The 25,998-nt window shown below is 34.0% G+C and overlaps 1 protein-coding gene across 27 annotated transcripts in view; it reads right to left on the reverse strand.

Moving 5' to 3' along the window:
* KCNMA1 (potassium calcium-activated channel subfamily M alpha 1) overlaps window positions 1-25,998 on the reverse strand; it is a 469,151-nt gene that overhangs the window by 111,945 nt on the left and 331,208 nt on the right. For 14 of the 27 annotated variants that reach the window (XM_050305297.1, XM_050305296.1, XM_050305290.1 and 11 more), the window contains 4 exons: window positions 17,989-18,098; window positions 14,617-14,685; window positions 10,592-10,603; window positions 2,169-2,255 (listed from right to left, as the gene is read on the reverse strand). In XM_050305297.1, the coding sequence (XP_050161254.1) occupies window positions 2,169-2,255; window positions 10,592-10,603; window positions 14,617-14,685; window positions 17,989-18,098 (278 nt within the window). The remainder of the gene's footprint in view (window positions 1-2,168; window positions 2,256-10,591; window positions 10,604-14,616; window positions 14,686-17,988; window positions 18,099-25,998) is intronic. The other 13 variants (XM_050305299.1, XM_050305298.1, XM_050305292.1 and 10 more) reach the window with 1 other exon arrangement.

A 25,998-nucleotide genomic window follows, 5' to 3' on the forward strand; every position in this document is an offset into this window, starting at 1 on the left:
GGATGCCCAGGAAGGTGGTGGAGTCACTCCCAGGAGGTATTTAAAAAAAGACTGGATGTGGCACTTAGTGCCATGGTCTAGTTGAGAGGATGTTGTTGGGTCATGGGTTGGACTCAGTGATCTCAGGTCTTTTCCAACCTGGTTGATTCTGTGTGATTTCTAGGGATCATGTTTCTGAAGTTCACTTCAGGACAAATGTCCTAGAATACCTTCAATCCTATGTCCAAAGCCAAGAGCAAATACTTGAAGTGATTGCTGTAATAAAATTATCATTCTATATAATTGGAGTGAATTAAGTGGATTTGAAGCCTATGGATTTCTAATCATAGTACTAACATTTAAATGAATAAAGAATAATAAAGATGTAATTCATATAGTTTGTGTTATATTTAAACACTCAACATTTTATGTGAAGCTATTCACCAAGGCACACTTGTTCCTAGGTATAATTGCTTCTAATGGGAAACAGTTGTTCTAAAAATGCAAAAGTGATTCTAGCAGGAAGAGTAATTAAACATCATATATTTCATTGTGGGATATATAAATATGAATAGCTTTAGACTAAGGGAGCTGGCATTTCTTCATTAACAAAAAATCAGAATAATTTAATTTGAATTTCAGGTATATAACATGATTAATTTTTCTTTATTAAAAATTCCCCCCCCCCTCCAAAACCCCTCAATTTTAGAACATTTTTCTGACTCTGATTCATAGCTCAAAAGGATGAACTGAACACTTTTCATAATTGGCTTTGTTAAGTGAAACACATCTGATAACCATTTGCTTTACACAGAACAGCTAAAAAAACGTGGTAAGGGAGGTAGGATGTTTCTAAACAAAGCCTTCTGCGAAAAGCCAGGCAGAATTGGAAATCTTGTTTCATGCTTGGTATTAGATGAAACATGATAGATGAACGATGTGAAAAATTTCCCTAAACACAGTCAATTTCTCCCTGTTAAAAATGTTATGCCATTTTTCTTGCAGTCTTCAAAAAAAATCATTGGAAGGTGCCTTAGAAATGAAAGAAAACCAGCACCTCAGTAAAGCAATATGAAGACAGTTCTGTGTATTCAATTGGAGAAAAGCACCAGAGAGGAAAAGAACTATATGCTGAAAGGCAGTGTACCTGAGGCAGTGCAGGATGCACATACTCCAGAGATGGTGCTAGAAATATGAGAGGACAGGAGAACTGCTGTTCTGTTCTATATGCTTTACCTAGTCAAAAAATATCTTAGCTCTTTCAACAAAAACAGAATTCAAGTTCTCTGATTTCACTCTTTTGATGTTTTGACTTTCTTTAAAGATTTGTGGCAATCTTGTATTGCTTAAGTATTATATTATCTAAAATCTAAAAATTTTAGAACTTGAAGTGTATCATTTGAATATTTCACCATTCTAAGTGCAGGATTTAGTTAAAATAGCAAACTCATGGAGAACATCAAGTAAAAATCTGATTCTTGATGGTATGACTAAAAATATACAGATTATGAGGAGGCAATCAGCTGCAAATATTTTCTTTTTTTTTTTTTTTTAACTCTTACAGACATTCAACAATCTTCCTTTTAAAAAAATATTTTCTCACAATTCTCCTTTGTGCCTTCCAAGCATATTATGATTCTAACAAACAAGAATAAACACATTTGGTCCTAAACACAATACCATAAAACTCCTTTTCATTCACCCCAAATGTACAGCCAAGTACAACGAGCCTGTGAATATATTTGGTTGGAATACTGTTGTAATTTGATTTATTATTATGAGGCCATAGAATTTGTGGCTTCATTAAAGAAAAATGACAAGAACATAAATATCATTTTGCTAATGCAATTACTGAAGGAATACAGTAGCTTGCTTATATCAAGTATTTGCTCAAGTCTACGTAAACAAGAACTCCTCTAAACCTGAAATTCAGACTAAACTGTAATCCCTGTCCTCTACCAGCCTCTTTATTTCTTTTCATATCTACTGCAAAATTATTTAATTTCCTTGATATTAAGGACCATAGTTAAGAAATTTACATGTATTTATGGTTGGTTCACTACAGTAACAACTCAATTCTCTCTGAGACTCAGATAATAGGGCAAATTGGGTGAGGCATTTACATGTAAAGAAACAAATTGAAATTAAATATATACGTTTAAATTTAAAGATAAAAATACATGGTTTACCTTTTTACTTCTTTGGCATCACTTGCAATGAAGAATCCTAAGGTACCTTCTTGAATCTTGACGTGGTTTCCAGGATTGATTAATATACTGCTCAGTGAAAAAAGAACAAAACCAACAAAAACATAAGTTTAAACTATTTTAAACTGAATGTTCTAAATTAACTTTATTTGATTTTGTTATAGGGGACCCACTAGTTAGGAAAGGCTGCAAGGAAATTTTAAGCCATTCTTCCTTGAAATTTCCAGTCAAATAACAGTTTCACATGCTTTTTACAAAAACTTTATTTGGAGACAATCACATGCCTCTGCCTATAATCACATCATGTAAGTGTTTACATCTGTTTTCTTATGTTTTTGCTTTAAATATAGAATACACAAAAGCCTCTCAGAAACATGAAGTGTGAAGCTGAGCATTGCTGCTTTCCTGCTCTGTCATGCAAAGTGGTGAAAAATTCACAATATGGTAAAAAGTGAAGAACCAGCAACCACCACTCAGTAACAACACATAATATGCTTTATGAAGCTAAACCCTTCAATGCAAATTTTTGCCAATTTCTAGTGAAATAAAAAGTTAATGGGACCCCTATCTGGACATACAATGTTATTCTTTAAAATAATAAATACACACATACACTCAAGGGGAATGGTACAAGACAACCAGTCACGACAGCTGAAAAAACATGAAACGAATAGAAAATTTTTTAAACACTGCTATGCAGCCATGAAACAAAAATAACCCAACCACAATGACAGAATACCCTCAGCTAAATTCAGTGAAGGAAATTATAAACTGCTATCAAGAAGTAAGGTACTCCACGTTTCTCTATGAAATATCTTCTTTATTTTCATAATAATTTAACTCTAGATTTTAGGTAAGGCACTCTGCAAAGTAACAAGCTAAATATGAATATACACATATAAATAAATGTAAGTATACTTTCCAATAAGTTTTATTAATGTTTGATACAACTAAGCTTTTGACTTCCTAAAACTTAATATAGCTTTTCACAAGTTCTCTCTTTTTCGTCTTTTATTAAAGCTTAGTTTTTCTAACTAAAAATGTAGTAATGGCATTGATGTGCAATTTAGAGTAAATAAAGACTACCAGCAAATTAATATCTTGTAGATTTAGCAAAAATTGATTTTAGGGAAGGATATATACAAAAAAATAAAAAAGTACATTTCTGAACAGACATAAATTACTAAACTTTGAAGGTCCAAAATCTTTCTTGTAGGGAAAACTGGTCTCAGTACATCTCTTATTCAATACGTTGTTTATTCTCTATACATTAGGAATAAATTAGTATGACAAAAAATATATCTGAAATATTAATAATGAGCACATTGTTTTGTGTAATTCCACATGCCCGCAAGGCCCTATGACAAGAATATGTAGGCTGCAAAATAAAGTGCTCATGAGTTCAGAAGTAAAAGGTTGGTCATATAGTCATAATTCAGCCCCCATTATACAGACATTATGATACAATTCCTAATTTAATACCCACAAACTACTTCCTTCTCACAATCTAGAACTTCATTCAGTCGTGTTTTACTGCTATTGCTTCAGGCATGGCTTCATGTAATTTATCTCTCTTTAAAATCAGCATCGTATTTTTCTTACGTGTTTTTCTGCAATGTTAATCACTACAGCATGCAAAAGATTCACAAATACATAATCTACTTTACAAGAAGAATGAAGATATAGTATTATCCCATTTTACAGAGGAAAGATTAAGTCACTATGAGATATAGCAGTTATTAATTTGGGATGCCTAGAGATGATCTTAGTTTCTAAGTGTTTATCATTACGTAGCTCCACATACACTTTCTAGGGACTTTTGCTGTAAGTAAGAAATCTCCACATTTCCAAAAGCCCAGCCTCTGATGCCCAAAATAAGGAACACTTAGTCGGAGGTCATCTGTGAAAGGTTTGGTTTAAATTATTATCTCACTCCCACACAGATATTCTTGGGCAGAGGCTCGAACAGAAATTAAATCTCAAGGAAGCATCTACCTAGATATCCTTCCTTTTCCTTCATTCACAATTTCAAGCTTTGTAACAAAAAATGAGAGGAGAACTACAGCAATTGGAAGATATCACCATGGAAAGCAGGTTCATCTCCCAGCACACTTTAGTAATATTTGCAAAAAATGAAATGTGATAGTGTAAATAACACATACGTCTGCACGCAGATAAGTGAGCTGAAATAAAGTTACACAGCTAAACTAGTATCATCTATCATCTCATATTTATCATCCAGTATCAGATCTAGTATATCTTTTGTTAGTCAATTTGGTTTAATGGCTGGACTTGCAACAGAAACATTTATCTTATGCAGTTTTAAAATGCATTTTCACAGGTTTTAAAATGGAGTAAAACAGACCAAAACATAAACAAACAAACCAAAGAACAAACCAACAGAAAAACCAAAACCAAACAAGAAAAAATCAAACAATAAACAAACAAAAATCCAATCAAACAAAAACCAAAACAAAAAAAAAGGAAATCGCCCCATAAATATTTCTTCATATGAAAACCAGTCACTCAGGTCACAAACATGTTGGAAAATGCATATTTCCTGTGCAAGCTTTTGTCTCTTGAGCCCACAGAGCACTTACTAGCACTAACAGAGATATCTGTACCAGCCATTGCTAAGGGAGGTGAGACATACGCTCTGCCAGTACTCACAGACAAAAGCTGAGAATGCCTGTCTTAAACCTGCGAGCTTACGTCAGCCTAGATAAGTCTTCTCAGGAACCAGGAGAGAATCTTTCTGCCACTAAATCTCCCAAATCTTTCTGCCAAAACTTGGTATCATGTCCATAAATGCATCTGTGCTTCAGTCTCCATGTTTCCCTTTCCCTGTCTGCTAGTCCTTAATCTGCCATTATGCTGAGAATTTAGCTGTTAAACTAAAAAATCTCCTACACATGCTAACCTCATTTATTTACTATATTGTTGCTTCTATTACAAGTAAAGACTTGTAATATAGTTTGGGTCAGCTATTTTTCTTAAGTACAAATGAGCACTGCTCTGTCAGAAATATAGTTTTTATTTCATTTGATTCTTTAATAACGTAACTATTACTGCTTTTCAGTGAAAAAAGATGAACACATTTCTTTACATAGACCCAGGTTAGTTTTTTAACTCAATACGATTCTTGGAGATAAACCATACCAAATAGTAAAAAGTCTTACTCAAAGCTCAACAACCCAAACTCCACAAACTGAGGTAACCATTAGATGTCTAAATGTTCTCTCCTCATAACAATACTTAAAATTTGACAAAGTAATAAGCAAATGAAGCAGTTCTTTTAAGATGCATGGAATATAATCCTAAATCATAAGTAACTGGCTTCATTTAGGCTATAAGGTATTTTGAGCACAATTTCGTATCTCGAGGTTTTCTGAGACACATTAAATCAATTCAGATGGGTCAGTGTATAGACTTTATTTTTGTCAGATCTTATACTTCATTCACATATACTTATTTTCACAAATACAAATAGCCATGAAATATAGATTTGATCACAGTTAATGCAGTATGACCGCAGCAGCAAAATCTTCCACAGGGAATAAAAATTAATTTGCCCCATCACTGCTATTGGCAGTTACAGCAAAACCTCATAAAGCTTTAGGTTTATATGAACACTTCTATATAACCAGAGCAAAATCATGAGTAATTTCTACTGAGTCTATGTGGATTTATTAAATACACTGCTTATTAAAGCAGGAACTGAATTTTTTCTTATGACACTTGTAGTGTCATTAGCTAAAGTTATGCTTTGATAAACACCCATTCTAATACGTACAGCAAGGGAAATGTTTTGAATTAAAATAGTAGAATATGGAGAACAAAAAGCACAGAGAAGAACAAAACAGTCTTATTAGTATATGAAGAAGATGCATCCATCAGTTATTTAGAGATGCATGTATTTGTTTAATATGAAAATATGCATATGTATATATATATATATATCCCCATGGTTGAGAAGATAAGTACATGGCAAACTAAATTGGACTTTTAAGAGAGAAAGCTTTAGCTAATGTCTCATTTTTATATATCTCCAAGGATGAAAAGTTTTGCAGATACAGAAAGATGTAGGAAAAGGGGAAAAAAAGGCAGCAACTCATTAGCTTTAATTGCAATATTTATAGCTAATTCATATGCAGTCTGTGCCCTGCATCAGAAGAAGTATTATTGAAAAGGAGACTCTTGATTTTTCCAAATATATGTTTTCATCATGAAATACAATTTGATTTTTTTATCTCCTAAATCAGCTCATGGAATCAAGCAAGGAAGGTCAAGTACTTTAAAAGCTTCTGAAATCTTGATTAAACTTTATAATTTTATAAAATTTCTAGTTTAGATTACCTCAGAAAGCAATCAAGTAATAGCAAGCTCAAAAAAACATTCAGCCATTATTCTTTAAAGATTCCAGTTACAGAAATACATTCCTCAGGACAAAACTTTTCCTGGTAGGGCTCACATGATTGCTTGCTCCTATTGCTCACATGTGAACATTTAGAACACATGGCCATTACAGCCATGTAAATTAAATATGATTTATTGTGTTTAACAGGAACTTAATGTACTTCACCAACATGAACTTACTTGTGGAATAGAATATGCAGTTTGGAAACCTCTGCAAAAGGTTATCTGCAAAAGTTAATTCATTTGCTAAAGAAGATTCACTTCATAACTAGATGTAAGAGCATCTAAGAGCAATGAAAATGCTACACATTGAAAATGTGGAAATCACCCTTGAATTCAGTCCACAGAATGAATCATAGAATGCTTTATTTTGGAAGGGATCTTTAAAAATCAACTAGTTCCAACCCTCACGCTATGGTCAGGGATATTTTTCAGTTGAACAGATTGCTCAAAGCCGCATTCAACCTGACACTGAACAACTAAAGCTCAGGAAAGAATTAGGAATACTATCTATTCAGCTGAAAATGAGTTCCCAAACTGACAGAAATACAAACAGTTGAAACACAATTGGCAATCAGTGCACATTTGAGATGCACAATTAAAAAAAAGAAAAAAAAAAAGGAAAATTCAAACGTGGTCACAAAAATTCTAGATGAATGTTTATGGTTTTATTTACATAGATTGTTCAATGAAAAGTTAAGATAGGCTGTGATGACTTTATCATATGTCAGTGGAGAACAGATATCTATTCGTAACTCACTGTGTGTTAATTGTGATCAACATACTCTTTTGGATTACATCTTTCTGATGTTTTAAGTATATGCGTTACCTTCAATAAAATACAGATACAAGTAAATATCTGTTGATCTGTTCTTATCTACCTGAAATCACCCCACAACATGAGCATTGCTCAATACCTTTTCAGTAGGGCATGGACGACTGAAAATACCCTGACCTAGCTAAAGCATACCTCTTATATATTCCTTTTTAGTCCTCCTTTAAAACACCATAAGTGAGCTAATGTTTTCATTACTAATTGAAGATCTTCCATGTTTTCCTGAACTTACAGATATTTGATGGAGAACCTGACAATTGGAGGTTTGAACTGTAGGGTAATTTGTGAACTGGCACTTTGGGGTAGGACTAATTCCCTCCAGCTATTTATTTTTTACTCATTTTTGATGTTAGGTGATTTTTATTTGTCTCCTGTTCTCAAATATCACACATATTGGACTCAAATTATGTTTCTTGGGCTGAAATGTGATTAGAATGTGTGATGGCTGATATCTTTTCATATTATTAGAATATTTAAAGCATTACATCTAACAAATTTTCAGCACACAAAAATGTCAGTAGAATGAAAAATGTTTCCTGTAGTCCCCTACATCAGGAAAGCTCTTTTAACAATTGTCCTTTGTCAGTGCCTCAGTTATATATTATTTCTGTTTGCTCTTGCTTTCAAGGTTACAATTTAGACAGCACTAAATGTGGTATTCCTCTCATCTGTCTTAGAATGGAAGATGCATTCAAGAATTGTCTCTCTCTTCCCTTGAATCACGGAATAAGTCTGGATAACTAAAAGGAGATTAGATGTTTAGGTGAGAGAAATCCCATTATCAGTGACCAATTGAACAGCTCAGCCCTACATCAAGGAAACTTCTCTTAGTAACACTACTTCTTTTTGGTTGGTTGGTTGGTTTTTGGGTGTTTGCTTGATTGTTTTTTTTGTTTGTTTTCAGCTTTACCCATGTGAATATCATCCTTCTTTTCTAAAGAAAAAGAAAAGATTAATTGTTGAATTAAATGAAATACAGACAGCGAAATTTTGACTAAACAAATGACAAAAGCTGTAACAACTCTGTTTTAAACCTTGTGGTAGATGTACTGTACCATTCCCCATGCAACTCAAACACTAGCAATATCATCAGGAAAATATAATATTGTTTAAGTACTATGACTACATTACCTAAAGCAAGACTATGTGGTATTAGTGACTATAGCTACTACACTTTTAAACAAAACGAGCTATTATTCTTGATTGTTTCATGCTATGCCCAGATAAAAAGCACCATTATTAGCATAGTAGCCTTTTAAAACGTACCATGTCATTTATCCAACTACAGAATTAGTTGGAGATAGTATTTTTTGTTTCAGGGTATGTTTTGAAGTGGAGTGTGAGAGTAGGAGCACAAATCCCACAGTGGGAGTTGTGCGCATACAGCTTCACACTGACTGTAACTCGTAAGCATTGCTTCCTTCTTCTGGGCTCTGTCATTGACATTAACTCAGATCCATATTGATCTACACAGCAAAATCCAGTAAGACACTACAAAGAATACAAGGCAAAAGACACAGTGCACATTACATGCTACAGTGTATTAAAGCTTAATTACTACAAGCATATAAAAGGTTGCTCCCAGGAGTTAAATTCTTTACAATAGCACCTAAGTCATGGTCTACAGGATGTGTATGAGGTATTTTACTGGGGCATAGTCCAAACTAGTTCAACAGTGATGGCGAATTCAATACACTTGGAAACAATTAAGTTGTTCCTTCTGATTCCAGAAGTGATTGATTATCAGTACAATGAAGCAAAACGAAATACTTTATTCTGGGAGCAAGCAACTTCACGTGGTACAACACTTCTCCATATTGCTAATCATGCCAGCTTTAACATGCCTTCACCACAAGATAATATATACTTAAAAGCAAGAAGCAAAGTAGAGGTGCAACAGCTGCAGATCCTTGAAGATGCTAAGTGTTGCAGTAACTTCTCTGCATTTGGATCGTATTAATGCCAAACTGACAGGAAGCCACCTCTCTTATCACACATCTACTCAGGAACCATAGGAGAATAAGACTAAAACTGAAATACATATAACACAACATATGCAACAGAACAGACATAGAAAGTAAAGTTTAGAGACAATGATGAAGAAGGAAACTGAAATGTCTGGACAATGAGAACAGGTCTCCAAAGATCACCACTGACAGTCAGACAGAATGCTATAAGCAACCAGGAAAAAAAGCTGTGAGGGGGAAGAGAGATGAGGAGAGACAAGGATATGGAAAAGCATGCCCTATTGACTTCATCCAAACCAGTAGCAGTATGATAGAAGGTAGACTAGAGAGGGGCTCAGAGCATGGTATACCGAAAGAAAATGCAAAACATGCCATCTCAAAAAAAAAAAAACAACAAAAAAACAACCCAAAGTTGAGAAACAAATACATTCAGTAACATCTTCATAAATGAGTTTAATAAATGTCATTTAAAATGGATGTGACATATAATACAAACTATCCATGGCACTTCCACTGGAACAGTACAACAGCTTTAATGAGTACTGTATTATGAATAACTGGACTCAAAACAGGACAGCAATGCACAGAATCAGTTATTTGGTTGTTGTTAATGGAAGATGAGATTGCAAGAGAACACAAACTACTGTATTTTAAGACGTGTTTTGAAGGAAGACTCTGGGGAAAGAAGGACATCAATGAAGGTGTGAATATGAAGACCATATGGCAGCACAAGGGCTGGTAAAGACGAAATATACATCGTCACGGTACAGTACAAATGAAAAAAGAGGACAGGAGATGTTAACAGTAAAGTCTGCTTTTCAAATGCAACATTCTGATACACCAGTGACTCCAAAAGGGGGGAAAAAAAGCCTAAAAAACTTATACTGTTTAATTTTATACTTCCTGCAAAGAAGTTAGTGCGTGAGTCACAAGAAACAATGGAGAGACAAAATGCTATTCTCTCTCCTCTTTGAGACTGGGGGCTCATATATAAATATACACACAGATATATATATACACACACACATAGACAGATGAATATATGTATGTATATATGTGTGTGCATATACAGAGAAAGATAGACAAAGATGTTATCTTCCTGTGTTCTTGGCAAGGAATTAGTCCTGAAGTTAGAAGGAGTGAAGGTAGGATTGAGGTTGGAAGGAAAGGTAACGAAGAGGGCATACCGCTTTCGGCTTCTGCAAACGACAAGAAAAAAATTGCAAATCAAACACTTTGATAAGAAATCAGCTGACACCAAAGCAAAAGCAAAAAAACCCTTTTTTTAAAAGTCTTCAAGGCTTAAAGGTTTTTCTGCTGAGAATGAGAACAAATATATGGATAGACAAGAGAAAATTTTACAAGAGGAGTATAAATGGGTTGCAGGAGGGAAGAATCCATGTTAGGTTTTCCTTCTTGCTTACTCATGTGGAAAAAATAGAGGGGAAAAAGGCAGGCAGAAATATGTCTAAAAGGGATTTCAGATACGGCCTTTGAATGTCTGCATTTTGAACTGTTGTTTTTTGCTATATATTCAACTTAGGACATTTCAGGTTCACGTTCTCCATGTTCCCTTTGCAATTTTCTATAAAAGAACCAAACCCTCCCTCTAAATTAGAGACAAAAAACAAAGACAAATTTCTTAATTTGTCTTTTTTTCAAATATCTTTCTTAATTTCTTAAGAAAAACAAATTTTAAGCTAAAATATTTGGCTTTTATCAGGGGCACAAAAATTTATTTAAGTGCTTCCTGTTCTTAATAATGCATTATAACATTCCCAGATACTAATTAGAGATGAAGGAATGGCTAAGTCATATTGTGACCTAGAACTACTAAAGTGCAGACCTTAGTAGCTTGTCAGAAACCCTCTAAGTTGATTTTTGTAGACTCAGAGGCCTCGTTCATAGCTGAGGAGTAGGTTAAACATTATTAAATAAAAAAAAGGAAAAATCTAATCATGGCTATTTTTATTAATCTTTAGGATATGTTGATGAGGAACAGTTGCCTAAAAAGATAAACATACTGTAGATACTTTACCCATTATATGAAAGCTGATTTGCATTTATCATATCGATATACCCTATATTTAGGCTTGAATATCTGCTTTTAAGCAATCCTGTAAAATCATAAATTGTTTATAATTAACTACCTAATCTTAAAAAAACTTACTATCAAGGTGTGCTTACTGTTTTGTGTAGCTTTATTAGTAGCCAAAAAAACAAGAAGAAAAAATCCATCTGCAAGCAGGAAGCTCAGCTACTGCTAACTTGTACAGCAATATTAGCTTGGATAGACTTCTGATTATTTATAATTTCTATTAATCTCAAATTCCCTATTGTGGAGTTAACAGAATTTGACTGTAAATCAGAAAGCTTTAGAAAACTAACATTTAGGTCACTGCCTGGGAAAAAAAAAGTGCATAAGTAAATTAGTATTTATACAATTCTACATATAATAAAGATATTAACAAAGTCAAATGAAAGTCCACATTGAATGGGATGGGACTATTTATCCTTAATGAGCTGGAAATTTACAAAGAATATTAAGCAATTTAGAATGCCCTCACATTACCACTTCTTTGCACTGCTTTAGCTCTGAGTGCAAAGTGATGATGGCAGATGAAACTGATCTTAAAAGGAAACTCTCTGTGTTAAGTAAACAATCAGATACAAAATTTACTGATATGGATATTTTATTATGACTAATAACAAAAATTAAACTGTTGGGAGTAAGAGCTTCTCATCCTTTAAGCACAAAGAATGCTTTGAAAATTTCCTCTGCTACTGGAAATACTATTCCTAGACCTGTCTCCATCATGGCAGGAAATATTACCTCTTAATAAAAGGGTGACACCTAGATGACATTCTAAACTTTTAGTTACATTTAACATTGTTCCTCTGAATTGTGAACTATATAAAAAAACCTCTCAATAGTTTTACTAAATATGGATGCAAACTACAGTCATAAAATCAGCACATATCTACTGTTAGTCACTCTCATAAAGACTGAAAGTTTAAAAATTCCCATTTCATTTTTATTAAGAACTTCAGATATGAGCAAAATAAAATATTTTCAATGTCAACATCAACAAATATAATTGGAAAATGACAAATTTATCTTGTTCAAATAGAGCTTGCACTTCTAAACCATGTTATTCTAACTTTTATCTTAATTCCCTATCTTTTCATTTAATAGGAGTGCAAGGAAATACAAGTATTCCTAGGAACTGAGAAACTTAAGTTTTGTTCCATTACCTTTCTGGTTAGACTAAAAGGCTCTAGATCAGAAAACCACAAATATGTAATTAACATACTTGGGTTGAAGAGTACAGGAACAAGTAGAACAGTAAAGATATGCTGCAGGTAGCTCTGTGATTCACCAAACAGTGTCTATAAAATTATCACTGGTTAATAAAATCATCAGATACTACTGTGGATCAGGGTTATAAGAAAATGTGAATATCTATCTTATATGTCCTCTTCTTGTTACATACATATTCACAAAATCAAGCTGTTAATATTCCTTTGTTACTATTGTTTTCTGCAATTTTAGGCTCTTTTTTCCTACTAAATTAATTAATTGCAAACTGTTACCTGTGTGGCTTTAAGTAAGAAGGAATATAAGTTTGCATCACATTGTGTTACTTTTTGTGGGATCCTCTGCATCACCTTGTGATTAACAACTCAATCCAACTCCCACTGAAGTTAGTGCAAAGAATGATACAGAAGCCAAGAACTATCTGTTATTACTGAAAGAGACTGTAATATTAGCACTTATGTATGTAAATGACAACTGAAGAAATGACAACCTAAATTTGGGCAATAATTATTAGGAGAAAAACAGAATCAATTTTTTTTTTAATAAAGATTGGGAAAACAAAATCTGATAAATAGTTCCACTGCTATTACTGTCAATTTTTCCTTTTTCTAGAGACAAAAGAAGAGATCATTTGCTTTACATTAGCTAATGTAGAATTAAATTATTCAATGAAAAGTATTTTAAGAGTCCATAGAAGCTGAAAACATTTTTGAAAAAAGATATTGAAAAAAAAAAAAAAAGGATTTCTTAATCAGTATAGTGTGAACAAAAAAGCATAGTCTGAACAAAAATAATATCCAATAGTACATACGCTGCTTCACATTTCACTTTATAACACAGGAAAGAATCAAGGAAAATCAACTATCGGGCATGGAAATACTCTTTTAAACAGTTGTAACATTGCATTTTCCATGTCAAATGCCCAACATAGGTTTTAAACATACTTTTAATAAACAAAAATTATGACATTTAGGAATAAACATTAAAATAAACTTGTAAAACCTCAGAAATTGTGGCATGAGTTCAAAGGACAGAATTGGATCTCCTGTGAGGAGAAACAATTGCCCTCAAAAGTGCCTTTTGGCCACTAAATGGTAATTAGAGGCCAAAAATAAGATAAACTAATATGTATCATTCCAGGTGTACTGCAGCAGTACAGAATATATATATCTTTCAAAAGAGGAAAATCAAATTCATCCAGACTCAGTATTATTTTTATTAAATGTTCCTCTAGATGTTGCAGACAACATTTATAACATTTTTGTTATGCAAAAATGAGTATTATTTACAACACTGACAGATGAGTTGATGGAAGTTTGATTCCAATGTTCGATCAGATTTTAATGAACTTTTGTAGGAAAAAAAAGCAAGAAACACTTCTTTTCCCATCTTTGAATCTTTACTAACAACAATGAATTTTTTTCTTTCTGGTTGAGGAAAGTAGCCAGCCAGTTGGTAATTTCAAGGCTAAATTTGTATTTTGAGAATACACATAGCCATAATGAATTTTGATATCACATCTGTTTTCCACTTATCCATTTTCAGTAAAGTAAGTTGGACCTCAGGTTAAAAGTGATACATTATGAACAAAAAATTGTTAGCTTTTCCATAAATAAAAACTAACTGCACTTCTAGAGATGGGACATATGTATTACTGTCTCTTCACCTTCTGCTAAATGTTCTGACTTGGATTAATTTCAGGGAGGAATAAAGCAGAAATAAGCACCTTTCAGTGCTGTGTGAAATGCTGTAATGTGATGGCATGCTAATTATATTCTGAAATGTTTCAAAGAATAGCTATGTTCATTCTGGGGGAAAAAAAAAAAAAAAAAAGCAGGCAAAATTCTTAGCAGTGCATTCCAGAACTTCAGAAGTTGAAGGTATTGGACATACCTGCTTTCACGTTTTTCCGACTTGTATTCTATGGCTATCATTAAGAGCTTTAGTTTCGCAAACACCAGTCTGCAGGAAAAGAAGAGGCCAAGAGTCAGTCTTTTTTCACAACCAGCATCACATATGTGAATTGGAGAATGTATTTTCCTTGAGAACTTACACTAATATCTTCCCCCATTTTTTCCATTACAGATACAAAGAATATATGTTAAGGTCTTTCTATTTTGAAGATAATTAATGCAGATGATCCTAAAAATATAATCTGAGAAGCTGATAACAATAGCATAAGCACCAACACATTGTGATACTAAGTCTACTTAAGCAATAATAACAAAGGCCATGATACACAACACAAAATTGCATCCAGCTGTATATACTGAAATAAAGTGAGAGTACACTATTAATAAGTCACTAGTTTCCAACTACTGTCTTTGGGGAACAGCATGACTAGAAGCAATTTGTGATCAATATATGGGAATTACATTCTGATACTGTAATACACGTTTTTTTCAGTCATTAAAGTCTGCTGAAGTGGTTATTTATTAAAACAACTTAAGGGTGATATTCATAGACTTGCAGAAGTTAGCATACCACCATTTGCTTCGAGATAAGAGGTTCCATGAAAATAAAATAAGAAACTGAGTTTTTTTGGGTTTCAATAATGAGAAACCATTTTTCAATTCTATCATTGAAATGTACGCAAAGTCAATGCTACTTACTTCCTGTTCTACAGATGTGTCACAAATGACTCTTGGGTTGATCCTGCAACTAGATGGCTGCCATTTCCTTGATCATACACTAATTTCTCCAGGACTCACTGTTTTTCTACCAACTTCTTTACTTCAGTGTTCTTAATACTTTTGCATGTATTTCAATAATATTTATCTTCTTTAAGCAAATTAAGCAATATTATTCATACTTTGTATCAATCACATACTTATCTGAAATCAAGGAATTGGCTACTGAACTGATAATATTCAATTTCTACAATAACAAACAGGAAATGTGTCTAATTTAATATACATTAAGAGGACTGCACACATTTCATATGCTGTTTCTACTGGTAGGTCAAGCATCAATCCACAGATGGCTAGTCTCATTAGGAAAATTTTTGGGTAGAAATAGTGGGCCTAGAACCAGGGTAGGGGGAGACAATTGGCATTTTGGTTAGTTTATCTTCAATCAGCATTGTCCACACCTGGACCAGCAATATCCAAGGGTACAGAATGTTAGGAATTACATTTACATATTGAAAATATGTTATCGGAATATGTCCATACAGTACACACATGTATAGTTATAAATAGAACTTGCAGACTGATACTAACTTCTTTTGCCATCTAATTCTTCACCCAAGTGTTGACACCAAAAGCTTGAAATTCTTCAACAATACTGAGTGTCCCATCCCCACTGTCTCTGCACTCTCTTTATGTTTCTTATCCAAACTGTATGCCAGCCTATTTACCAAAGAATGTCATTCCTAGACTGGCAATTAAGACCCATAACCTGAGAAAGCAGAACATCTCGTTTCATTTCAGACTTTTAAAATGTCATTGACTGCAAGAATTTTAAAAGCTTCACTACAAAAGCTGTTCTCAAAGTCTGTATATTTCATGGGTAGTTGAATACACTAAGCTTATCCACTGGTTTAATTTCCCCTGCACCAGTCAATGCAGTGAACTTTTTGTGTCCTTCGGTTCTTTTGGAAATTGAATACTCAATTCTTACAGGAATGAAAATACCTAAACTCATTAATAAGCACCAAACACATTAATAAGCAATACTGATTTTTAATTTTTAATGTGCTTTAATTAACCTGAAATTAATAGAGTTATAAAGTGGTGAAAATTTTGAGATAAATCTTTTTGCTTCATTTAAACTAGTAAACACAGTTTGCTGTTTCAGATAGCCAAATGCTTGAGGAGAGCTCCAAAGTTTAGATGTGTTTCCAAATCTCAATAAACACCCTTTATTGATTATTTTATCTCCATTCTACCAGAACAGTTAAATGAATGACAGCTTTATATCAAATACAGTCTCAGTCACATGTTTCTACAAACTCGTAGAAACTCGACATGTTTGAAAATGGTTTGCAGATTTAATTTTCATGACTGTAGGTAGTGTAAACAGCACAAATTATCATTCATTCTGAATATAATACACATTTCTGTGATATGAGGTTTTCAATTTCAATATATCCAGGCAGACTTTTGTAATTTAGTAATACACTTTTCCCCTCAGTAACCTAGTGACATTTTGGCTGACACTGTGAAAGGATGGACTGTAAGCCCCTAATTTTAGTAGCAAATTGAAGACCGGGCTCTGTCATAGCTACATCTTAGACAAAGACAGATCTTTAAATGGATAATATTTGTCTAACAGTTGTTTCTCCCTCATTTTTATGCCATAACCTATGTTTATGGTCCTGTAAAAATTGAGAAAGGAGGGAGCAGTTAGAGGATAGAAGGAAAATCATCCTTTACATAAGAGATGTTATTTTACCTCTTCCTCTGTTTCCTCCTCTAAGAATAGAGTTTTCAGAACTTTTTCTGTGTTAACTAGTTCAACATCAAACACTTCAGAGCAGGGTCTCCTTTTTATTTAGCATTTGAACAATCCCTAGCAAAAGTTGTCCAAAGCATCTGTCGTGACCTTTCAGTATGGTTGGAGTGAAGGGCAATGCCAACTGAAGAGGAAATATAAACCAATCTGATTATGTGGCCAAGGTATTTGTCATAGAAACCTTGTGCATAAAAATCTCTCATTCATAGACCCATTCTAGGACAAATATAAGCATTTTCAGTCTCTAGAAATAAAGCTGTAGAATGGCTTATGCTATGGTTATGGACTATAAGCTTCAAATACTCCTTTCTCATAACAGAATTGACATATCTTTTCTGATATATTTCACTTGTTACAAGTGGTTTGCAACCAGTTCCACGGAGCTCTGGGTGTAACACTGGTTGTGACTTCACAACATCTGTTTAAATTAATGAGTAATTTCCTCAGAATGGGACATTAGCCAAGATGGTGATGCTGACAACCACTATTCAAAGAATGGGAATCATTAGAAGAAACAATAGAACAGCACTTGTGAGTAAATAACTCAATTTAAATGGATTGCTGACGAATTTGTTCAACACTGAAAACATTCATGCTTTCATTTACAACCACTTAATTCCAAATCTATTCTGGAAACAGGCATTACAATGACTCAGATACTTCCATGCATTGATCGCTTTAGTATTTATTAGATACCATATGAAGTAGCAACATTAGGTCTTTAGCAGAGTAAAAAAGCCTCCTGCAAAAACCAGATTTCTCTTGAGAGAGGGCAAATACTTCCATATATTAATATTTATTTCTACTTACTCACAAACTGCAGGGAAGGACAAACCCACAAAGGCACTAGACAGATATTCTGTATACATTTCATTTGCTACTCCTTCCAGGTAGTATTTCTGCCACGTATCCTCCTCAATCTAAAAGAAACAAGATGCAGAGTTCTGAGTAAAAATCACAGCTTTCTTTAAAATTCACAAAAAACTGCTTAAATATGAATAACATTTCAACAAATAAGTCAGTAGAATGTTATGACAATTAACATTGCTTATTCTTGCAGGATTTCCTGAAATGCTGAAAACAAACCAAAACAGAGTCCCTGTAGTAAGAAAAATCAAGTATCCTATGTAAAAGTAATACACTTAATTCTTGTCAAGCACATTTATCAAGGGGTTAAATAAGGTTGTATAAAGCTTAAGGAAAAAAGTTTCTCAATTTTCTTTTTTTGAAAATCATAGAATCACAGAATGTTAAGTGTTGGAAGGCACCTTAAAGACCATCTGGTCCTGACTTCTCTGCCATGGGCAGGGATGCCTCCCACTAGACCAGGTTGCTCAAGGCCTTGTTTAATCTGGCCTTGAACTCTGCAAAGACTGGGACATACACAACCTCCCTGGGCAACCTGTTCCAGTATCTCACCACACTCACAGTAAAGAATATCTTCCTAACATCCAGCCTAAATGTCCCCTCTTTCAGTTTTTACCCATTACTCCTTGTACTTTCACTACAGCTCCTGTTGAAGAGTCCCTCTCCAGTTACACTGTAGGTCCCCTTCAGATACTGGAAAGCTGCTAGGAGGTCTCCACACAAGCTTCTCTTATCCAAGTTGAACAGCTCCAGCTTTCTCAGCCTGCTTTGTAGGGGAGGTGCTCCAGTCCTCTTCTTAACTTTGTGGCCCTCCTCTGGACTTGCTCCAGAGGTTGCATTATATTGTTATATAATTGTCTCTAACAATGTCTCAAGTATTTTCACCTTGTTTAGAAGTTATCAGCTGACAAATCTGTTTATTTAATTTTTTTTTCTTCTCTGCACCTATAACTAAAAAGGAAATATGAGAACAATACATTGAAACAATTTTTTCAATGTTCATCAGTGCTTTAGGAGAGCTAATTAAAAAAAAAAAACCTCTACTGCTAAATTCAGAGGTCTTTTACTACCAAAGGTACACAGGAAAACAAGTTGGAGGTGCTACAGGACTACCATAAAAACTATATATTTGCCTAAGCAGAAGTTTTTAGTGATATTTGAGACACACATGCAGTCCCATATAGCTCCCAGCTGCTGCCCTGGAGTCCATGGATGCCATGTCATAACTATAAAGCTTATGCCTTAGACACTCCATAAGGTCTTTCAATTAGCATCAAACACTTTTATATTAAGGTAACTAGTTCAAGCCACTGAGCATCCCTCATTGGGAATAGCACTATAATTCCAAAGGGCAAGTACAAAGTCAGCTGATACAACTGGATAAATGTCATATGCTGAAGTTCACTGTTTAAACCCCAGTTCTCTATACCATAACTGGTGCCCTCATAACAAAGTTTGTTTGAGGTTTTGATTGTCATTCACAAAGAGACCTTTTTAGAAAAACTATGGAAACCATCACAAACACACAGCATGAAATACCTAAGGAGTCCTAACAGTCACTTCCCTACATATTACATCACATTAAAATAGAGCAAAAATTTCAACCACAATGGAACATTCCTGTGTGTAATTATCTTTTTGGCTTTATTCACTAGCTGTGCCACATAAACTGTGCTAACAGAGAAATTCATACTTGCAAGAATTATACACATCAGCAAAAAAATTGTACTATAATACAGTATAGATAAAATTAGAGAGAAACATGTCAATTACATCAGCGTAGCAAAATAATGTAATATATTTCTTTTGTTACTTTTTACATTACCACATTTTCATTAACCAGAGTCTATCTGACTATATAGTAAATAGGGAAGAAGTAAAAAGAGAGAATGAGAGATTAAAGGTTTTAATTTTTCTCAAATAAGGCAGAATATTGTGTTCAGTTTTGATTACCACAATATAGGAAAGATATAAAGATATTAAAGAGCATCCAAAGAAAATCTACAAAGATGGTGAAGGGTCTGGGGGAAGCCATAAGAGGAGTGGCTGAGCTCGCTTGGGGTTCACCAATTTTTTGCACTCTTTCAAAAAAATGTTCTAAAGAACAGAAGGATTGAAAACTTTTTAAGAAATCAGTGAAATATAAGTTACAATTTTTTTTTTGTTTGTTATAGTTCCCTTCTCCTGTTGATAGGCTGCCAAGTAACCAGTTAGTTTAGTTCTGGAGATGTAAACAACTGCAAGAATAAATTGCAACATGGAGATGTTCCAAATCATATATTCCCTGACAAGTGGGCTGCAAACAATCAAGAAAAATTTCTTCCATAGAAATTGTTTCACCGTCCAGAGACCACGTGGGATGGTAAAAGGGATTTGCATTGTGTTATTCTCCACCACACACAGAGAAGTCATATCACATTTTTTATAACTCTTTTATTTATGGGAAACTTTCAAATGTTGCTGATCAGCAACTCTATATACAGAAAACAGATAAAGTGCAGGCTTGGTAAAAAAATAAGAGTAATGATAGCAAGGGCATGTTTGTAACTTATGGTCTATTTTGTGGTTTTTTCTTAGATTGACACCACCTGGGGTTAGGAAAAAAACCCAAATACATTATGTGTTTCCCTTTCTACTTTCTTTCCTTGCTTTCTTTTCTTTAGGCAGATGGTTTTGATTTGGAGGAAGGATCAGACCTATAAACAAATATTCACCCTCTGTCAAGGACCAAGAAAGGACTGGAAAAAACCAAACTCATTCACAAATTAGAGATCAAGCTTCACACATACCAGTTAGTGTTAAAATAACCTTCATGAAGTGATTGGAGTGTTTAAGATATGTTCTATTAGGATACCTTGAATTGTTGATTAATGAATTTAAAGAATACTTGATATTTGGGATGCTATAAAATTCTGTTGTAAAATCATTGTAACACTGTACTAAAGATGATAATTCCATTTTATCTCCATCTGAACCATGATGTTTTCCTCGGGATTTCAAAGAGACATAGTCACCTGCCTGGTATCTTCTGAAAGGCAGTACCTGCTGGTCTGCTAGAAATGAAATTACTATTAAGAATCATCAGTATTCAGTACTTCTTTTTTATTTCTTTGAGTCCTGCAGTTACCATAAGTTTTAATAGAGTAGGGTCCCACAGACAAACATTATCAGTTTCTCCTATAATCCATGTCAATTAGATACTAATTTCAAAATCCTAAAAGTGATGAAAAATATTTTGGGACTCCTTATGATCTTGACTAATTTAAGCCTTTGTGATGTTGTTTTAAAGTCTATTGCTTCAGTTAATCTCAAGAACTGAATCCCAAAATAAATCTGATTCTTTATAATGTGCGTTTATTTTCCATTAAAATACTTAACCATAATGTAAATTACTGTTGTCCAGTGCATCTCTGGGCCTTAGATACTTATCTACTACTTGTCCATACTTATCTCTACATTAAGAGTAGGTTGCACAAACTTAATTGTTAATGTAGAGATGAAATAATCTATCCCATATGCACTTACAAAATGGATGTTTCACGTGTCAGTTGCCTGACAACAAAGGGGAATAAGAAAATTTTATGCAAACATTATAGAAACAAAAAGAGTTGAATTTGAGGTGAGTTCAGTTCAAGATGCTACTAATTAATGTTACCACAAATGTAAAAACGTAAAACTTTGAATGGTATTTACCTAGTTAGTGAAAGACAAACAACCTTAATTTTAACTTGCAAAACAGAGAAAAGGTTAAATTAGTTTCAATTTTACAACTATTATTAAGACAATTTTGTCACTTCAAATAATTACTAGTCTACCCTCTTTCAGGTCCTGACAGCAGTGTTTGAATACTTGTACTTTCTACCTTTGTACAGAATGAATTAACAGAGTGGACACGAAGAGATTTCATTTCAGTAAAAAGTATTTTGTGGTAAAGCTTTGCCTGTTGGCTGAACAAACACATTCCAGCAGAAAGCACAAATCTATATCTATTAAGTATTGTGGGTTCCAGGAAGCCAAATATGCTATTTTATTTCTGAGATCATTGTGACACCAAGCTTTACCTACTGCTTATCATTATTTCTGTGGACAGCTGTCAGTTTGAGAAATCAGGAATTCTGATCATAGAATCACATAATTACTTGGGCTGGAAAGGACCTTTAAAGATGAACTAGTTCCAAACCCCCTGCCATGGGCAGGAACACCTTCACTAGATCATCCAACCTGGTCATGAAAACTTCCAGGGATGGAGTATGCCATCCTCAGACAATTTATTGTTTATTAAAAAATACTGACTTGGCATTAAGAATTTGTGAATAATTAAGCCATCAAATATTGATTTGGAATGAGGACATGTGTCTTTGCTGGCAGAGCAATTAAAGCAAAATTTAATGCCAAAAAATATTTAGAATAGAATAAAACACTGAAGTGAGGAACAACACAAGAGCAGCAACAGACATGAGGAGCACAAATAAAACAGCAGTGAACCACTTCAGTGGGGAAAAATAGCCAACAAAAACCCCCAACCATATTATTTGCTATCATTTCTTCTTTTCTGGCATGGTATTTCCATTTTCATTTAGCCTCAAACACAGGCCTCTATAGATCTTCTATAAAGTGTAACTGTTGAATGAAGATACAATAATTGATCAAGGGTAATTCTAAACCCCTCCCTTTTAAAAAAAAAAAATAATTGGACTTTGTTTACTCGTCAAATGTTTTTTGACTTCAAGCATATTCCCAAGCAATGACAAAAGGCTCTTTTATATGCCTTTCCTTACAGAAAATGAGCATCAGCCTTTATGAGAGACCTTCTCCTACATGATCCTAAGGAGTAGGCTTGGTAGATCATTCTGTTATTTTTATCCCTGAAGTTAAATAACTAAAATAGTTCAAGTTGATACTGCAGCAACATGAGTAAAAGTAACATTCTAGAAAGATAACAAGGCAGCACAACTGGCAGTTGATGCAGCAACAAGGATTCATTCACTATCTTATACAGGTGACAGCATTATAAATTATTTAGACTAAGTAGATGGCATTGTCCTCTGATTTCAATGTTAAATTGTTACAAAATGTTATCACAGGATGCTGTGTTGGTGTGAACAGTAAGTAGACATTTCTTACTTTAGAAACCTTGTAAACCCTAGAGGACATTTTAACAAATACTAACAAATATTTACAACTTACATCAACATACACATACCACAACTTGGAAAAAAGGTAAAGAGAGTTTAGGTAACTGTTGGACCTGCCACACCACCAGAACTACTTGTAACTATGTCTTCCAAATTCCTCTCTAGTACTGTAAGTACATGATTATCTTTCCCTGACTACATTACAGTGCAATTCTGTCTCCTGGATAGTCATAAAACAAATGACCCACTGATTCAATAGCCTATATGAAGAATAGCTGAAAAATTAGATAGTGCATCCCAAGAGAAGAAGTGTAATTTTCATCTGTATCTTTTTTTTAAGTTACAATACTCCTCTTCTCTCTGGCTATATATAGATACAGTACTGTTATCAGCAAATATATTTACAAAATGCAATCAATTCCTAATCAGACCTGGTAACAGAGATCTGAAAAAATGATGTTCACCTTGCAAGCACTACCTTTAGTATTGCAGGAGAAAACTAAAACCCTTAATACACCCAGCCCTACACCATGGCAGTGTAATTACTGAGAGCTCCACATGATCTATCTTGTTCATAGCATTCGCTTTTCAGCATAATGACGATATAAACAGTTACATGAAAGAGATTGAGTATATGTGAACCTGATAATGCCATATAATCTCTTCTGTCAAGATCTAAGCATCACTATCAAGACAGAGAACAAATGCTAAAGTTGCAGTGTGACCTGGGATCTTTTACTGCATTTTGTAAGGGAAAGGATGCTGGAGTGTCCTTATAAATACTAAGAAAGTGACACAATGAAAATTCCTTTACAGCACAATGAAAGCAGATGAAAAGTCTGCTCCCTAGCATTGAATAAGATCATCTCATCACCATCACAAAAAGAGCATAAAACAGTACAAAGCCTTTGAGAATGCTTCCAGGGCTTCCTGATGTTTAATGTATTTTTCTAACAACATAGATGAGAATAAAAAGTACACACAAAATCAGAATGGTTTAGGTTGGAAGGGACCTAAAGACCATCTAGTTCCAACCCTCCTGTCGTGGACAGGGACACTTTCCACTAGACCAGGTTGCTCAGAACCCCATCCAACTGGCCTTGAACACTTCCAGGTATGGGGCAACCACAACTTCTCTAGGCAACTTGTTCCAGTGCCTCACCCCTCTCACAGTAAAGAATTTAATCCTAATATCTAACCTAATCCTGCACTCTGTTGATTTAAAGCCATTACCCCTTGTCTGAACACCCTTGAATATTCTTGATTGGTAGTTGAAAAGGTATTGAAAGCAATGTAGTTTAAACATTTCCTCATGTTCACTTATAATGCCCTTTCAGTTGCACAAATTGCTTGAGTGAATGTCTAGTTTTATTATGTCTTTAGATATGGATATCTAAATCTGACAGATAAATAATTGGCTGAAAGCAGTTCTTACAGTCCTAGATAAGAGTGAAGCTTCTTAGATTGTCTTACAATTGAATTTCCTCAAGTATTATAAGTTGTCAACTACCTCTTTACTCAATTCCATTGTCTGCTTAAATCAATGCTAACCAATATCCTTAGTACTATGAAAACTACAATCTCAGTCAATTATTCCCACAGTTTTCTGAATGCAAGAATGTTTTTTAAAATTGGTATAAAAGGAGTATGTTTTATACAGTAACTATGCTAATTAAGATTAACTCTATGATTTCAAATAAAAGGTTTATGCATTTTTTTCATTATTCATAATAATGTAGAATCTTGTAGTGAGTAAAGGCAAAGAGAGTATTCTTGAAATATTATGACATCTAATTCTTTTTTAGGTGCTGGCCTTGATGGGTTTGAACTGAAAGGCACACAGGTTCTACTTCTAATACTTTTAAATTTAAAAACCTGGACAGGATTCTATCCAGCCATGACACAAAAGATAGATTGGTGTCAATCTGTTCAAATGACTGACTGAAAATGCACTCCATGGTAGAATTCAGCCCAAGGCAAATATACTGTCATCACAAGGACTGATACTTTAAATCACAACAGGTGTTAATTCCTAGACTCAGTGATTAAAAATGTTACATTCATGAAGATCTTTTAGAGAATTAATGGCCCTGGTAGGAGGCTACATTAATATTTGGTCTAAATCCTGTGAGGAGGATCATGTAATCAGTTTATTCTGCAGTTTCCTGAAGAACATCACAACAAATCAAGAAGCTGCATTTCCTCCTAAACCTAAGACTCTCCTACATTTGTAGGAATTCACTGTGCATACCCTAGTTTCACACAATAAGGCTGCCTAAGTGGCCAATAATAAATAGCAAACAAGTTGATGTGTTCCATCAGTTTAAGTAAACACCCAACTGATGTAAATCTGTGCAGCTTTATTATGTCTCTCTTTCAGTCTGGACTAGAAAGGAATGTAAAAGAGGCATTGCACAGGGTGTGCAAAAGCTGCCAGAAGAGCCCACAGAGCATTCCTGGTCTCAAAATAGCTTAGAGGATAACAGAGACAGCTCCAGATAATTTTTCAGATCTGGAACGAAGTGTATTGACTGTCTTACCAATAGAGTAAAGACAAAACTAATTTGGCTTGTGGACTCAAGTGCCACATACCACATTTTATTAATTTACACAACAATACTAACTCATATTGGTTTGTATGATTTTATAGAGGGACAAAATTTAACCACCTCTGCCTATTTTTCCATTTACCTGCTTTTTGCAATGTTTTTCATGTGGGTAGACTTCTGGTACACATTTGCTAGTCCAAACAATACAGAAATTGCAGTACAGTATAGTATTTCCATCTTTTCCTGAGACTTTTCAAGTTAAAAAATAG

Source organism: Myiozetetes cayanensis, unplaced genomic scaffold, assembly GCF_022539395.1.
Source record: "Myiozetetes cayanensis isolate MyiCay16 unplaced genomic scaffold, myiCay2020 scf10, whole genome shotgun sequence".
Classification (NCBI taxonomy): Eukaryota; Metazoa; Chordata; class Aves; order Passeriformes; family Tyrannidae; genus Myiozetetes; species Myiozetetes cayanensis.